We start from the raw sequence: 17,553 nt of genomic DNA, 5'->3' as shown, positions 1-17,553 counted from the left end.
AATATACAGTGTATATTACCATATAGTGTCTTTACTTTAATGGACTGAAAATTGTCTTGTATTTCTCCTTATACCTCAGGGAGGATGCATGGCTCTGTGCGGCTCTGGACTGTCTGGACTTCCTCCCTGATCAGCCAGTGGTGGCACTGAGCAGGGAGCTGCCTTTCCCACAAGATCAGGACAGCTGTCAGCAAGTGCCAGCTGGTGGCAGGTCACAAGATGGAGGCAAGTGCTTGGATGAAAATGTTCACAGAGGTGGCCAGATGCGGCCACTGAAATCTTGGGGTGGCACACCAAAACCTAAATCCATAACTGTATTTCTGTAATTTAATTATGACGTAGGCTAGTTGAAAACTATTTGGAGAGTTAAGGAATCTCATATTGCTGTACTTTGGCTTCTTGTTTTACAGTTAATGTTATGAATTATATGATGTGCATAGAGGAATACCAGTACAGTTCACATTTTGAGTACCACGATAACCCTGTTTTAATGTGTTATCTATACATGTTAGGCGATTCATTGCTCTTCAGATGGTTGTCCTTTCTCTTAGAAAGACAAATATACAGCTTTATTTAGTGGGAACAAGCCTGCTCAAGTTTAGGGGAGACTCGTTGGTACCCATACAACCCATTTTCATTGCGAGAGTTCAAGGGACCCCTTTGAAAATGGCCATGCCAGTTGTTCAATCGCCAAAATTTAGCCTAATTTGGAGCATCACTTAGCCCCCTAACAAGCTATGCTGACATGGTTGGTACCAACAGATGCCTTAGGTTGTCTAGCTCCCTCAAAAATCAAGCATGTCACAGCCTCTTAAAGACAGAAATGTCAGCCTCCATTTATTTTCCGCCATGGGGGGCACAGCAATTTTACCAGGGTGGCCATGCCCCCCCTGGCCACCTCTTGGGAACACCACTGCTCAAGAACAAGGCAGTATCTGGTATTTGGCAAAGGCTAGTGCCACTACCCAATTATGTTCGGTGTTCCTCACTTTTAAAATACAACATGTATATGCCTTTACACTGTCTACTCATGCCAGCTATAAAGAAGCTTTACTTACGGTTAGATATTGTGTCAGGTTTGTGTTAAAAGCATGCAACTGCCATTGTTATCAATATAACAATATAATTGTCCGTTTCTGTATTTCTGGCTGTCTGTGTCTACCCCAGACAACAACAGTGATGAGCAGCCTGGTCTCTCCAACAGTGGTTTGGCCCAGTGTAAGCTACTGCTGTACAGGACCCTGGTTAAACACTACAGCCACACAGACAGACCTCCGCTGCTGCCCCACCACATGACTGACATCTACACAGCCATCATCGACCTCCTGGGTAAGAACTAGGAGTATGACTCTCAAACTGTGGTTTCTCACAAGAAAAGCTGATTATATTATCTTATTCAGATTCACACTGCCCAGGGGTGCTAGCCTGTATCTCTACCCAAGTTGCCCAACTCCACTCAAATGTCAGTAATCCCAGTATCACGTACTTTGTGTGTCTCTTGCCTTCCCAGTGAATGCTAAATTGGGCACGGCTCTTGAGGCTCTGCAGTTGTGTCTGAAGCTGCTGCCTCCTGGCTGCAGAGATGAGCTGCGCAAGCTGCTTACATTTATGGCTCTGGCAGCTGACCCGCAGGGGATAAAACTGGACAAGGAGGTGAGAGATGGGCACTTAATCCTATGCTGGATAAAGCATTTTTAAAATGTTAAAGAAAATATTGTTGGAACACTGAAAGTCATCAGCAGGCACTGCTTCTCCACCTGTCAGACAGGTAAAAAAAAGAGGGCTTGTATGTGCCAAGTTTTTTTTCTGTAATTTAACATTAATGGTGTGCTGTTGAATGTGTAGATGGAGAACAGACAGGCGGTGAAGAAGTCTTTCTCCAGGGCGATTCTCCACAGCAGGGCTCTTTCAAAGGAGAAAGAGGACCTGATGGTGGTCTTCATGCTCTGCAACATAAAGGAAATGTTTAAGGTAAGGGAATGTCAGAGAATACATTATACTACTTTCCTTGAGTAGTGTGTGAAGAAGTGATTTTGTTCACCTAAGAGTCTTCAAACTTAAAATGCATGGTAATACCTCATGGCCATATGTCACCTTGTCTTCATCAGGGTGGTGATACTCACATTCCAAAGTGGTATTCATCCAAAAGTTCGAGACATTTTACTCAAAGCCACAAGTAATTTTCATGGTGACACTAAAGAAGAAGAAAAATAATACCCAAAGTCATAATGATTCTTCCTCTGGGGACCACAATTGTCTATACAGTGTTTCATAGCAGTTCATCCTGAAGTTTTGAGATCTGCGTCTGGACCAAAGAGTTAGACCAAGCGACAGCCCATTATTGCCATTCCTAAAGCCCCAGTGCTAGCATACCTAACCAAAGAACAGTCCAAATTTAAGCAGCAAAGGTCCTTGTATGCCGTGTATGGGTCAAACTCTAAAAACACTCACTAGGTCATTTAATTTGTCTACTGTCCTTGTCTTAGTATAGAAGCACAGGAAGGTAATCGATTTATTCACTGAGGTGTGACCAACTCCGCTATAGGTGGTGATATCACCCCTTTCAGGTTGTTAGTATTGGACCTTTTTCTGGTTGACCTATTACATCACAGACCAAACAAATGAGTGTCGTCCAGCTGTTCCACCACTTTTTTGAACAGGTCCCCATTCCATGTTTTCCTCCCATTCATGTATTTTAAAAGTCTGGTTTTAGTCGGACTAACACAATAAATCTATTTTCTCTAATGTCATGTGAACATACTGACTGGATCCTAAATGTCCCATAATGAGTGCAATTTTTTATCATGGTCTATCTTTTGTTCACACCCACAATGTGCAAAAAAAGATCCCTGTCACAAATTTGTAGCACCACATTGTACAACAGTAATGCCCATGCCTTTCAGATAAAATAAAGACCAAACCTCAGGTGTTACCTCTTATGAAACCTAGGCTAGTAAAAAATCTGACGAACTCCTTCTCAAACAGCAAACAAGAGTCTGACCCTGACAATTTGTTTTCAAAATGTCAACCCAGGATTTACTTTGTTTGTTTGAGCTCTGACATTTATCGATGCTGTAACTCACTGTTGCGTAAACAAATTGCTCAAATCAAGTTGCAAAACACCGTTTCGAAAATGCTGTCACAGACATTTGTGTCATTCAGTGAAAGGAATAAGTGGGAACTTGAGCAGAAATGACTGCCAGTTTGGTGTTATTCCAGCAACAAACCATTTTCTGCCATTAAATTATTTGCCACCAAGCCTTTATTCTCTTTGCTCCAGATACCAGGGGCTCTGCACAAAGGAGTGAGCGACAAGCTGGCCAGCCTTGCACACGAGAAGCAGCCTGATGTGACTGGTAAATGACTGTTCATGAGTATTAATCTAACAGCAGTGTCCAACGCAAACACACTTTGATAATACAAAGATCATCACTCTGCTTTAAAAGTCAGAATAGATGGGTAAACATCTTACCGTCTCACTGGGTTGGATCTGTTGCTGTACAGCTGCAAATTTCACTGCAAGTCAGACATGGCATCCATTAAAAAATACTTTGCACCATAAGCTCTCATTCAAATCAACATGACAGCTTTATAACCTGAAGCAGCTCAGAGACAAACTAACAGTTCACATCTGTGAGGTTTTGGCTCCACTCAACCATCAGGTATTAAACAGATCGTTGTGGCCTTGTGTGTCCTCATCACATTAGAAACTAACTAAAACTAATAACATAATACATGTTGATTACTGTTAACACTGTTTTTCTGTTCTTTCCTTCAGGCTCTACGTTCTGTCAGCAGGTCCCCAGCAGGACTTTTGCCGACTCTACAAAGAAGACCACCAACCAGGAACTGTGGGCTCTGCTAAGGAGCATCCACCTGGACACCAAGGTCTCTGCTAAGGAGAGAAAACGCCTCCTCAGGCAGTTTTATCAAGCCCATCCAGAGATATTCAACCAGTACTTTGGTGAATCTGCTGTTAATGTGCTGTAGGTGTGTGAGCTAACTCACTTAAAATACATATTTGTGATGAACATTAAATCTTAGCGGAGGTTGTAAAGATTCCACCAGCATGTGATTGCATTTGTATGTGTGTATTTGCTTTTATATTGTGCAAAATAAATAAACTTAACATATTCTTGACCATGTTTTTTTCTTGAATATAAATTTAGAACTGAAATAGGACAATCCTCTGATTAAGCTTGAACATGTATGTTTTTTGTGGGTGAGAGGATTAATGCAAAATAAATGGAAAAGAAGTGAGGAGAGCTCATCTGTGAAAATGGTAGACTGTCCAAGTAAGTCCATTATGTGCTACAACAAAAAGGCATCTTCTTGAGTATTCATATGTTCTCAGTCTGTAGACATGATGTGTATTGTCTATCCTGATGTGCCCAAACACCGTATTTGTGTATATTAATTAATTTTATAGCAAAAAAACTATAAATTACAATGGATTGATGGACTTCACTGACTGTAGGTTACAGTGAAGCAAATAAAGTGTCTTCTTGCAGAAGTGTTGTTTCCATCAAATTCTCTTGGACTTCCTGCAGATTTTTGATGAATTCATGAAATTTTAAGTGCAATATTGCTAAAAGTTGGGTTATTTGATTAAATATGCAAACTTTAGTTACAACCACATTTAATTTGAATTGGACATTGCCTTTAGATCTCCTCAACACAATTTCATAAAGATTCTTTTAGATATGATCCTTTGGAACTTTTTGGGCTCCTACGGCAGAGATGTAGACATGCACCACTTTAAAAACACACCTAAATTTGAAAGTGACTCGTGAAACAAATTTCCAGAGGTGTGGACTCCAGTCACATGACTCAGACTCGAGTCACAAATTTTATGACTTTAGAGTTGTCATCACAAAATCAAAAAAGGTTTGCAACTCAACTTGGAATTCAACACCAATGATTCATGACTTCACTTGGACTTGAGCCTTTTGCAAATACTTGATCATTTCCCCCACGCCCAAAGATGAAGGAGAATTATTTAAAGTGTGCCATGAATTAATTCATTTCCCTTCATTTCTTGAAGCAACTAACATTAACGCTATTCATTCCCAGCAAGTCCTCCAAGGGGTGTAAATGTAGACAGTGCAGGCAGTGCAATTGCACTGGGGCCCCTGAGGTGGAGGGGCCGTAGAGAGAGCAGGCCCTTGCAAGTGATTCAAATTGCCACCTTGGAAATATCCTTGTGTTCAAAGATAAATAACTGAAAACACATTATCATTAATTTAAAAAAAAAGTGCCATTTGCTATATATATCCTCAAAAAGGCAAACCCATCTGTACCAACTTTTTTTAATAGTCAGTAGCTATCTAAAATAAAATTATATGCTTTTTCTAAATAAGCTGTAGAATCTATAAATATACTATGACATCTATTCAACTAAATGATTCCTTTCTTACTTTCTTTGATATTTTTGTCAGATATGCAATGATAATTGCTGGGTAATGTGTATGTTGATGTCTCTGATTTTGTTTTGTTTTTGTTTTTGTCAAGACAATACATGCATAATAGTGTGCACTGGGGCCCTGTCATAACCATGGGTGCAGATCTGATGACAAGTTTGGGGGGGGGCACAATCAGTTGTGATTTTTTTTAATTGCACGCCTGCAAATCATGCCCACAGAGCGCTTGAGATTGCCAGCATATTTCACGATTTCATAGAGGCTCATCACCATCACCAAGTCATTCAAAAAGCACTACAAAGAGAATCATATGCTTACCTTTACTGTTTATTTCTCTTAAACAGCCAGTAGTACATGGAACCAGCCATCACTCTCCTTTTCACTGCTTCGCTGTTAGTTAATGCTACTTCTAGTTTCAGGGTCTCAGGAATGTTATGTCCACTCACGTTCTCATCTCTCGCCTCTCACGGATTCCCATTTCTCCTCATCATCTTCCCTTTCTCCCAGTATATAGGACTACTGTATACATTTGTTCAATCTCAATCATTTAAGCTATTTAGAACTGGGGGGCACAATTTGTATTTTTCAGAATTTGGGGGGGGGGGCATGTCCCCCCCCATCTCCCCCGGGATCTGCACCCATGGTCATAATGGCCTTATGCCACTGAGTCCTCCACAGATCCACTTTGTGCGAACCAATTTAACAGCATCCAGCCAAGTTGCAGGAGAGAAACATGAAGAATTTATGTTGAATTACTGAGTGCAATTTGGGAAAAAAATGATACCAAAAATATTTTGTTAGAGAACAAAAACTACTTGATGGCCAGCAAAGCCAGAATTGCAGAATTCAAAATGTGCAGGTCAAGGATTCGAGACGCAACAACTAAATACAAAAATGAGCAATTACAAACTTTGAAAAGCATTCATGGTGGTTGTAAATGTATTACTCTGATGTTAAAATGACATTACATCTAGTGCAGAGTGCATAATGACTTGTTTAGGACGTGAAACTCAGAGTTTAGGACTTGGGACTTGTCAGTTTTGATGTGGGACGTAAGTGCATAACCTTAAGACTTGTGTCTTTCAACAAATAACTTGGTCCTACCTCTGGTTTAAGTAGTTTTTATCAGCTCGGTCTAGACATTCTTGCCAAATTAGGTGTCTTTTGAATCCTAAATCAGAGCTCATTCATTGTGTGTGTGTGTGTGTGTGTGTGTGTGTGTCTGTGTGTGCGGGAGTGGGCTCGGCTTCCACGTCATGTTGGCCCCACCCAATACCGGAAGAGTCGCTCGGTTAGCGGCGCCCCGTCAGAGGAAGGCTGCGACGTTAATAAGCTCGAGCTTCCCAGGATGAAACAAAGCCTTCCTCGTGTTGAAGACGGTGTCTGGCTGTGGTGAAGTTGTGAATAAACCTGTGATAGTGATAATTCCGCTATGGCCAGGTTATGAAGGCGTAGCTGTGTGTTAAGGCTTTGTTGTTGTTGTTGTTGTTGACAGAGAGACCAAAGCTAACGGCACATAAGTTGAGCTTCACAGCTAACCCGTGTCTTTCCTCGGAGCTGCCGGCTACAAGGTTAGTAACGTTACCGCAGACAGGACAGTGATGACAGCCACAGTAGCATGAGGCTTTGTTGTGTTTACCTCTGTCTCTTCACCTCCTCAGTCAGCTTAGCATCGCACTGGCACACTGACTCCTCCTCCCCTCCCCTCCTCTCCTAGTCTAGGTGATGTCATCATCTGTAGATCACAACAACAAACCTGCATGTCTCCTCTTCAGCTCCCTCAGTTTGGACTGTACATGAAACCCCATCACATTACAGATGCCCTTTATTGATTTAACAATGCTGCATGTCTTGCTAGAGTAATCACTAACTTTTACAGTACATATGACACAAATGTCACACACATATACTGTGATCATTTCACTCACATTCAGCATTTTACAGAGTGCAACTTTAAACTATCTGTTATCTTGCAGACCTTAGCATGCCAAAGGAGGCAGACCACCATGAGGGTGAAGGAGAAAAGGAGTCAAAGGAGGAGAGGACGCAGGATGCTCCTGAGGAGGCGGTAAGGAAGAGGGTCCGGGCGAATACTCCGAGCCCACACAGGGGGAACACTCCTCAAGGTGAGCAGCAGGTAGATTTCAGAGGGGAACATCCAGCTACACACAGAGCAACAAACCCAAATACAGACAGGGATAATGTGTGTCTAATGCTACACAAGTTTCAACGAATAGATGAAAAACACTCTAACAGAAAGTCATATCAGATTAAGAAATTAAATATTTGCTCGTAAAGATATTGTCAAGGTGCCAAGCATCCTGGATAAACACTAGAATTTATGTAGGACAGCTGTGGTCCAGGACGTCCAACCTGCTGTTGCAAGTGGCCTCAGTGTACTTAGACCTGGACGTGCGGTGCAAAGCTTTCCAGTTCTTGGCTCCAGTTTGGATCCATCTGCTCCCTATCACATACTGTGACTTCCCAGCTCAGTTCCTCAGTTTTGTCAGATCTTTATCAGTAGAAACATGTAGGCTTAGATGGGATCACAAACAAGCCTTCTTTTGTATGGAGGGGAGCAAACATTCATGATCTTGTGAGGGAAAATACCAGCCTCATAAGCACAGTGCTTCAGGGGCTGGAAAATAACCCTGTCTGTACTCTGGAACAAAATGGCTTTATCTTGATTTCTGTCTCGTCATCACCTCGGCATGTTCAACTCTAACCTGAAAGCTGTTAAGGATAGGTGTGGTATGGCAAAATGTACAACTACCATAATGCTATCAGCAAAGCAGTTTGCAGTGTCTGTGATGCTGCTACATTTCACTACACGTGTAAAAATGCAGATTTTGTGATCTCACACATCTGTAGTGTGTAGCTATTCACTGTCACTAAATGGCTTCTTGTCACAGTAAAGTAATTATGTGGCTCAATAGCATAATTTCTAGCAGTTGCCATGGTTTTGAGAGTGGTTGCTTGATTGTTATACCTAGACACATCACAGTTAATGGACTTAAGACAGGATGTGTGGCATGTACTGTAGTATGTTGGACAGACAAACCACATACAGTACACAGCACACCCTCTGAAAAGAGAATCCTTGTCCACAATGTCTGGTATCAGCTTTGGCTCTCCTTGGCTAAGTTGATGTATGAGCAGTTTTAACAAATTATACAAAAACTTACAATAATTGCATTTTTCACTTGCCCCACAATTTAATTGCAAAAAACATTGTAAGCTGCATTATAATTTAAGTGCCTCATTGCCAATGACGGCCAAGACCAGAGGTATTACGTTTTCTAGTTGTCCATCCATCCATCCGATTCTCATAAACACAATTTCTCATGAATTCCAGGAGGGAATTTCTTCAAATTTGGCACAAACATCCACTTGGACTGAAGAGTCCAAGAGTAAGAATGAGCTGATTAGATTTTGTTGGTCAAAGCTAAGGCTGCAGGATATGCAAAAAAACCAAACAGATGAACAGATATTGCAATGACGATATGAGTTGCGGTTTTAGTAGGAATGGTCACTTTTGCATTTCATTGTCACAAAGAAATAAAAATGAGTTAGCTGGGATCTGTACCAAACAAGCATGTTCCCTCACATCTAGAATACGATTTTAAGGCAAGCGCATCTTTGTAGCACCACAGTACTTTATTTATAATGGTATGTTGTGACACATTTTACGTTTATCAAAAAATTGCAGCTCCTTCGATTTGGATATTGCAGTTTTGATCATATTTTGATTAACTGTGCAGCCATAGTCAAAGGTTTTGGCCATAACTTAAGAATTCATATGCTAATTATGACAAAAATTTCACACAAATGTTTAATAGGACAACATGATGACATTTTATATCTCAAAAGGCCAAGGTGTTCTGCGCTTTTCTGGCCATTATTCAGTGTTATAACTCAGGAACAGAAGGGGAGACATTTTGTTAGATACTAAATTGGTGATAGTAATCTCGGGTGTTCATCCTGAAACTTGAGTGATTGTACTGATTGTCTCTGCTGCCGGGTTGAAACGTGTGAGAGGCATCCCCATTTCATGGGAAATTTCACCTAGTCCTTCAAAGTCTTCACTGCATATATTATATGGGTTTGGACACACATGAATGTAAACTGCAGCTTGACTGGTTGGCAGTGGCATATAACCACAAGGCGATAATTAGTTTAGAAACGCTGCCATAAAATCAGGCATTTAAGACCGCAACGAAAACCTGGAGGGACTGGTTGTGGCCATGGTTGCACATCTGCCATAGGTCACTTACTCCTGGAGCACAGCTTATCAGTGTTACATGATCTGATAGTTCCTGCTGTGATGTTTTTGCAGATTTTGCATTTGCATAGCATTACACTTAGCAGATAAAGACATGACACTGTGAGTGGGAATTTGTGACTTGTGTTCATGCTTGTTTTAAATTGGATTATCCTTGAGGCACAAGAAATAGAAACTTTGCTTCAAGGCAGGTATGCTGAGCAGAGTGCTTTGTGGATACACTGACAGCACAATCACTTGAAGGGATTAACACATCTTGTAGTTGGTGCGTGCCTGCTTTCATGACAGTCACACTAAATCCACTTGGAAGTAAGAGATAACGCACTGTGTTTACAAATGAGTCCAAATGCACTTTGTTGGCAGTGAAAAATCTATCTTTTTTTCCTCATTGCAACAATATGAAAGTTCAGGTTTCTAGCTTTCGGAGGAAAGTACTGTCTGATGTGTAAATCTGTTGGAACAAATCATTTAAAGATGGATTTCCCTCACAGCCAGCCCCCCCAGGTTTGTCTCTGTGGAGGAGCTGATGGAGACAGCCAAAGGAGTCACCAACATGGCTCTGGCTCATGAAATCATGGTCAACCATGCTTTTCAAGTCAAACCTGCGGAGCTTCCTGAAGGGAGGTGAGTGTTTAATCCTATACAGTGACTGTCCTTTTGATTCTTTGTCTTTGCCTGAGCTCTTTCCTGCTGTAAAAGTAACTGTCCCTCCTGTGCCCGTGTACAGTTTGGAGCGCAGAGTTAAGGAGATTGTGCACAAAGCATTCTGGGATTGTTTGGAAGCTCAGTTGAAGGAGGATCCGCCAACTTATGGTCATTCCATCAAACTGCTGGCTGAGATTAAAGAGGTGAGGCAGAAGTTATTCAGGAAAACACTGCATATGTGAGGTCTTATTTTAGCTGCCACCTTTTCTCTACAGATATGATCCCACAGTTGTTTGTATTTTGAGAAGGTCATGGCTTCACACCTTCCCCACCAAACAACTATATCTATCCCTTCATCCTTTAATCCTTCACATACGTCTTTCCATCTTGCCTTCCTTCAATCGTCCCCCATTTCCTTGCTCACCCAGACACTGCTGTCTTTCTTGCTGCCGGGCCACGGCCGTCTGCGCTCCCGTATTGAGGAAGTTCTGGATCTGCCTCTAATCCAGCAGCAGGCGGAGAACGGCGCACTCGACATCAATCAGCTGTCCCAGTTCATCGTAGGGATGATGGGCTCGCTGTGCGCCCCCTGCAGAGATGAGGATATCAATAAGCTAAAGGAGATCACCGATATTGTGCCTCTGCTCAAGTAAGCCAAGAGACAAGACCATTAATAGTTCTGCGTGCTCCAAGCCTTAGTTTATTTTTAGATTGTGTAATTTAATTCCAGTCCATTACAGAGCAGAAGTCAGCTTGTTCTGGAGTGACGTTATCATAGCAGGTCCCCAAATGTAGTTGGACCTGGAATGTCAAACCTCCACAGGACATTGTGAGAGGATAGAATTTCATGACATTTAATTCTCTGTTTCTGTCACTGTCTTCCTCTCTTGTCCTTCCTCCTAGGGCAATATTTTCTGTGCTGGACCTAATGAAGGTGGACATGGCGAACTTTGCCTTGACCAGCATCAGGCCTCATCTGATGCAACAATCGGTTGAGTATGAGAGGAGCAAGTTCCAGGAGTTTCTGGAGAAACAACCCAGTAAGGAATTGCTCTTCCATTAAAGGGATAGTACGGCTTTTTTGAAGTGGGACTGTATTCATAGTCAGTGTATTACATACAGTAGATGCGGTTTGCACGCCCCCAGTTTGGAAAAGCAGCAGCAATACCAACAGAAAAGCTAGGCAATGTAGTGTGGACATAGGGGTAGCAGCAAAACATATAGTAATAATAAACATTATTTATAGAGCACTTTTTATACAAGGGGTGCAGCTCAAAGTGCTGTAGGAAATATTGATATTACGTAATTTATAATTTATTTTGTGGCAGCATATATTAAATAAAGGCTTGCCGAAATTCTCCATCATTACATATATGTAAATTTTGATTTGATTATAAACAGTTTATTTAGGTGCCTACGTTTTTCACCATGAATACTGTAGGGTTTGATTAGCTCAATATTAGCAAAAAGTGACGTTAAGTAAGGGATAATGTATAATGAGCCGGTGAATACTGGGAAAATAACTCCTGACAGGGGAATGCTCCCCTGGAGGGAGTTATTTTCCCAGTATTCACCGGCTCATTATACATTATCCCGCTTATTACATGGCTAATTATCAGTTAAATAAATAATGGTGTCTGCCTCCGCGAAGTGCATTAAGACCGACCGGATTCGACAACTTTTGGTGAAAGTTTTGTACTCACCCAGGCTTAGTGGACTGAACCGAGGCATAAAACTCGTGTAAAATGTCATTAAGCATGACTGCCGAGTGTGTATTCAAATCCGTGTTCTTTTGTTTTTGGCAGAGAAAGTCCGTATTCTTATTCTTGTAATGACCGTTGCTACTAGCAACGGTCATTACACAGTAATATCAGACCGCTGAATGCCGTGACTGACCAATCAGAATACAGCATTTAATAGAGCCGTGTAATAATAAGAATTATTAAACATAACCACTTTAATTATTCATTCAGCGATATAATTTCGTGGTCAGACTAATAAAACCACACCTCTTGTTGCTCAGACAAAAATGTTTAACGCGCTTTGGGGAAATTATTAATTATTAATTGTCAATTCAAATAGAGCTCAAGTAGCCAGAATCTTTGCACCCGTAAAGTGACTGAATGTAATCCTGCAAAAAACCAAGACGATGACTTAAGAGACAAACATTTATTCTAACTACTGACACAGAAGACCAAGATGCAATACAACTAACAACAAACAAGACAATGAGTAAATGCAACTATGAGTGGAATGAAGTGAATACAGCGATGCATAATGAATGAATGAACGAATGACCAGAGTGAACCAGATGAAGCAGTGAGCAATGGTAAGATAATTAGCAGAGGAAACTTTGGCATGGACCTGTGAAAAGCACCATTCAACAGCTGAGAGGCATGGGAAGCAAAAAGGGAAACATCTGAAAACTTAGGGGAGATCCTAGTTTTATCTAATGCTCCCTACCATACTTAAACTACGCGTCAAACCCCAGCAAAGGAAAATGATGTTGTTTCACCTGAGTTGTAGCAGACCAGAAAGAAGATGCTCTGGAGGGGGAAGAGTTAAAGGCAGCGTTGCTCCTTGGTGTGAACCGCTCTTGGTGCTGTCCCATGGGGCAGCCCGCTCAGCTGGTCCCTCTCTTCTCCTCAGTCGAACTCCTGGAGCCTTTGGGCGCTTTTGGGCGTTCCTGAGCCCACATGGCAACTTTGGCTCAGATGATCTTGGCCCTCCATGTCGGTCATCTTCACACACCCAGTGTGGGCATGCAGGAGTCTGCCTTTCTTCAGTCCTGACCTTGTTGGTCCAGGATGCAGGAGTTAGACAGACTGTGTGGCATAAAGTTCTTTCTGTTGGGTTTCAGCATGTTCAGTTCTGCCCAGGATGTCATGGAATTGCCCAGCGGGTCACGCTGGTTGGAGCCCAGCATGGCCCGCCAGCTTCTCAAAAGTTCTTCTTCAAGTTCTTTGTTCCTTTCTCTCTCTCTAACCTCACTCTCTTATAGTTGTTCCAAGGGGTTGAGACTGGCAGGCAGGCTCCGGCCTCTGTGCTGTGATTGGCCTTGCCAGCTGTCTTCTCAGGCTGATGTCCAGTAGGAGCAGTTCACTGTCACTGGCGGGACATTTCACTCCTCCCCTCCTGTACGTTTGCTTAGTTTAAAGTTTAATTTACTTTAATTGCTTCCTAGATGGTTAATGAAGCTTAATGAACATTTCTAATGTTTCCATATTTACCAACGAGGCGCTGTCTGCTATTGAATGGTGCCAAACACACATTGTCTGCAACAGGATATTACCAACTTATAAATAAGTGGTCAACAGACACTACTAATTCAGATTTAAATGTTATACATGGTGATCCTGTTATAACATCATATATATATATGTACATGTGTGTATATATATGCACTGAAATAGAAAGAAAGGTGAAACATAAAATTACAATCGAAACGTGTTGGTTCCTGGAATCCACATTTCTGTCTTTCCTCTTAAAAGACAACTGCAGGGAAAAGTGTTATCATATTAACATACAGTACACACAGTCGTCTGCACCATAGGGGACCTGCTGCCGAGTCTTCCTCTTCTCCCTGCATGACACCAATGTGTTAAATAATAAAGTTATGTTTGAAACACCTTTTAGACCATGTGGCTGAGTCTGTCTCTGAAGTGACCCAGTGGTTGGTCACCGATTCGTCTTTGATGTCAGGAAGCTGAGTGAAAGTCCATTGGTGTGAATCCAGAATAAACAGGCTTGATCACCCTACAGTGCTTTACAATAAAGATGCAATTTCTTTGTAGCATTGCAGGGATGCAGCAGCTAGCCAATTATGGCCCACCCTGAAACAGAATGGGGTGTTGTTTATGAAATTCTTTGATTTGCCACAGAGTTTGCACAATGGGTAAAGCAAAGTAAGGACATTCATAATAATAACTATGACTTGCTCTAGCTACTTTTGCGTCTCTCTCCTCTGCTTAAGCATCATACAGCATCTCTGCTGACATGCCTGACATACTACATGAAATTAAGTACAGTACAATCTCATTTATATATATAAAACAAGCAGAAACAGAAGTATCTGCAGTTGACTTTTGTGCAGAAATGATGGAGCGTCCTACTTGAAGAAGTTGCTATTAATTTGCCCCACATGATCTGTTCTTTAGATGCCTTAGACTACACTGAGAAGTGGCTTGAGGACACAGTTAGATGCCTGAGAGAGGCCGGAGGGGATGGTTCCAGTGCTGCCTCCTCTGACCCTCCCTCACTCCTCCCCGTTAATGTCCATAATCATGCCTATCTACGCCTGCTGAGGTGGGACCATGCCTCAGATCCCTTCCCAGAGGTAAACACAATGAATCCAGAAGCCTGTCATTGTGTCGTCCTGTTAATTATCTTTTTTAATGCATTCTGCCCCTTGTGATGTTTTTTAATATTTCATCTTTTGTGTTTAAACTGTATTCCTCTTCTTCTCGTCTCTACAGACAGTGTTGATGGATCAGGTTCGGTTCCAGGAGATGCAACAGGAGGCCGAGCAATTAGTTCTTCTCTCCTCTGTGCTCCTCATCATCTACACTACCACTGGAGAGGCTATCTCAGGCCTGCCAGGGCTGATGGAGACTCTGAAAAACACTGTCAACGTAATGCTTGCAGACATGCACATACCGTGAGTACCAGTGCTTTGATTGTCATACCTATGTTTAGTAAAGCTACATTGTTTTGATTGTACATTGCTTGTTGGTGAGGACTAGATTTATCTTTATGTTTCAGACATTGCTGAATTTATTTTGGTAAAACAAAGGGCTTTCTTCAACTAAGATACCACATGAGGTTGGGTGCTGCGTGCTACTCTTGTACCTTCTCTGTGCCAAAGTTCAAAGGCACTTACGCTGGGTAGCATTTAAAGTTACTAAGTAACCAAAACCAGCACCATATCAAAGCCTACTCACCAGAAATCCTGAGTTCAGAGCTGATGTTCTTCCAGGCGTTGTTGTTTTAAAGGTTTAGTGTGTAGGATTTAGTGGCATCAAGCAGTGGGGTTAGAACGAAAACTTTCCCTGTGTGCCAAGCGTGTTTGAGAACTACGGTGGCCGACGTGAAAATGCGAATGGCCTTATCAACAGCAGCGGCCTCTTGTGTGACATACAACATACATGTCAGCAGTGCTTAATAACAATAACAACTAACAATCATATAACATGGCAGTAACAATCAGTTGCTGTCCCTGTTATATGGGGGTTGATCTCCTCTGCTTGGAGGGTAAGGAGCTCCTAGAACTCCTTGTTTTCCCAATTTGAAGATATTTTTGGCAGCTGTTCTTCTTCTTTGAGTTAGATGCTAACTGGTATCAGCTGCTTTTTAGATCTTCCGGGTATGAGTCGCACATATCACATTATCAAAACGTCACACCAATCCAAACCCATCCTGTCCCGTCCATGGTTTACACAGATGTCAATTCAGCACAGTCGCTACCTCAGCTGTTGCCTTAAAGTTGAGACAACTCTGTCTCCCATTCCTCAATCGTACCTTTTAGAAAGAACGGCAAAGTTGAATACTGGCCCAAATTCCTGTCTTGAACAGGCAGTGTAAAAGGGGCTACTGTTGTGTTTGCAGCCTGTTCTACTCCATTAAGTGACCAAAAAAAGAGAAAAATAAGTGAATGCAGCCTTTAGTTTGTGCCAGTTTTACAAGTTGTGTTGCTATGCTTAAATTCTTCCTCATTGCCTGTCCGAAGGTCTTTTAGTGCACAGGAGGCCTTAGCGACCCTTGGGGAGAAACTGTGTGTTGAGCTGAGTCAGTGTCTAAGCCAACACGGCTACTCTCCATTCTCAGCTGACCGAAAGAGCACTCTGAAGGGACAAATATCAGCAACCATCCAGCCAGACAACACAGTCCGCAAGCTGATGGGTAAGAAGGGTGGCATGTATGATGACTCTCAGGGGTCTGTGCACAGCCAATAATTCGTGGTTGACTGTGTGATTTATGTGAACATTTATTTGGCATTGACTGAGATCTCCTCTCTTTTCCCTTCCCTCCAGAGTCTCGGGTCCAGAACTACCTCCTGGCTTCCCTGGAGTCCAGTCAACATAAGACCCCTCCTCCTCTCCCAGGAGGCCTGGCTCCGGTCAGCAGGGAGCTGAAGGAGCTCGCTGTTCGCTTCAGTCGGCTCGTCAACTTCAACAAGCTGGTCTTCTCCCCGTTCTACCAGAAGATTCTTCATAAAATAGTGTCAGCAGGGGAGAGTCCCGGCACAGACACGTAAACACTGACATGGCAAGTAAGAGTGACGTGGAGAGTGGTCTGTAGTTTTGCAATTTCCCCTCACTAGTAACGGTTAAGATTTAGAGAAACGAGTTGAGGAAGCTGATCTGTATTCAGCAGGTAAAGCCAGCCCCCTAGAGTGTGCACCACAAACCACCATAATCTAAAAATGCTGGCTGCCATCTCAGTTTCATTAACTCACAGTGTTGCTTCTTTGATAAAATCTCAGGCCTCATAACCATCCAGCCATCTTGAATTAAGTTGTTTTCAGTATTACTAGCAGGGCTGGGTATCATTAAAATAGCATGATATCCAAGTCAATACAATACCCGTGTTTTAGAACCAGTACTAAACTATACTTAGTGTTCAGGTAACTATACTGTGCAGAGTAGAAACACATTTCTTTCTGCAAAAAACAAACAAAAAAACGGTCATGTACAGTTTAAAAGTAACAAAATATGACTTTCTTTGAATTCTAAAAAATCGAATTAATGTTTAAGTCAGCAAGACAAAGGATCAAAGCCTTTATCAGGATATTAGTCGTCATTGGCCAACAGTTCTCAGTGTGATTCGTCTTCAGTCCTTTATTAATGTTCTTAACCTGGACCCATGGCGGTTGTGTCTTTAAGGGAGCGCAAGAGGTGTGTCAACCTGTCAGGAGTTGCAGGGAGATAGCGTTCAGGCAGAGACATGCGGGCACATTCCATGCAAGGAGAGACGCCTGAGGAACACTTGATGACAATAAGATTATTAAGAGAAAGTTGCACATTAATACGCTTATTCGTTTACTCAATGATAGAAAAGGAGTCCTTAAAGGCAAAAGGTTGGAAGCCACTGGCCTAGAAAACTCACTGAATCAACAAGACTGCAGGAACTGTACCTGATCTTTTTATCTAACCCTGCAAGAAGGGAATAATCCTATATCCCAAAAAATGTGCAACTATTCTTTTAAAA

At 42.0% G+C, this 17,553-nt stretch overlaps 2 protein-coding genes and 1 long non-coding RNA gene across 4 annotated transcripts in view; 2 read left to right on the top strand and 1 right to left on the bottom strand.

The window, feature by feature from the left end:
* LOC125887171 (DEP domain-containing protein 7-like) overlaps positions 1 to 4,118 on the top strand; it is a 17,001-nt gene extending 12,883 nt beyond the window's left edge. For both annotated transcript variants that reach the window (XM_049573796.1, XM_049573795.1), the window contains 6 exons: positions 80 to 225; positions 1,168 to 1,329; positions 1,511 to 1,653; positions 1,846 to 1,971; positions 3,281 to 3,356; positions 3,779 to 4,118. In XM_049573796.1, the coding sequence (XP_049429753.1) occupies positions 80 to 225; positions 1,168 to 1,329; positions 1,511 to 1,653; positions 1,846 to 1,971; positions 3,281 to 3,356; positions 3,779 to 3,990 (865 nt within the window). In that variant the 3' untranslated portion in view covers positions 3,991 to 4,118. The remainder of the gene's footprint in view (positions 1 to 79; positions 226 to 1,167; positions 1,330 to 1,510; positions 1,654 to 1,845; positions 1,972 to 3,280; positions 3,357 to 3,778) is intronic.
* LOC125887173 (uncharacterized) lies at positions 1,809 to 10,907 on the bottom strand. Its single transcript, XR_007449127.1, has 6 exons — positions 10,772 to 10,907; positions 7,399 to 7,582; positions 7,060 to 7,155; positions 3,473 to 3,516; positions 2,124 to 2,194; positions 1,809 to 1,946 (listed from the first exon to the last, which is right to left on the bottom strand). It is a non-coding gene; the product is annotated as an uncharacterized LOC125887173 (long non-coding RNA).
* tcp11l1 (t-complex 11, testis-specific-like 1) lies at positions 7,405 to 17,553 on the top strand. The gene is made up of 9 exons (XM_049573797.1): positions 7,405 to 7,546; positions 10,194 to 10,326; positions 10,430 to 10,550; positions 10,776 to 10,996; positions 11,251 to 11,387; positions 14,505 to 14,683; positions 14,823 to 15,004; positions 16,073 to 16,245; positions 16,377 to 17,553. The coding sequence occupies exons 1-9, from the start codon at positions 7,405 to 7,407 to the stop codon at positions 16,598 to 16,600; spliced, it is 1,512 nt and encodes a 503-aa protein (XP_049429754.1). The 3' UTR covers positions 16,601 to 17,553.

The sequence above is a fragment of the Epinephelus fuscoguttatus genome, linkage group LG4 (assembly GCF_011397635.1).
Source record: "Epinephelus fuscoguttatus linkage group LG4, E.fuscoguttatus.final_Chr_v1".
In the NCBI taxonomy this organism is placed as follows: Eukaryota; Metazoa; Chordata; class Actinopteri; order Perciformes; family Serranidae; genus Epinephelus; species Epinephelus fuscoguttatus.
Note: the sequence above shows the minus strand (reverse complement) of the source record. Positions and strands in the feature narration are given on the sequence as shown.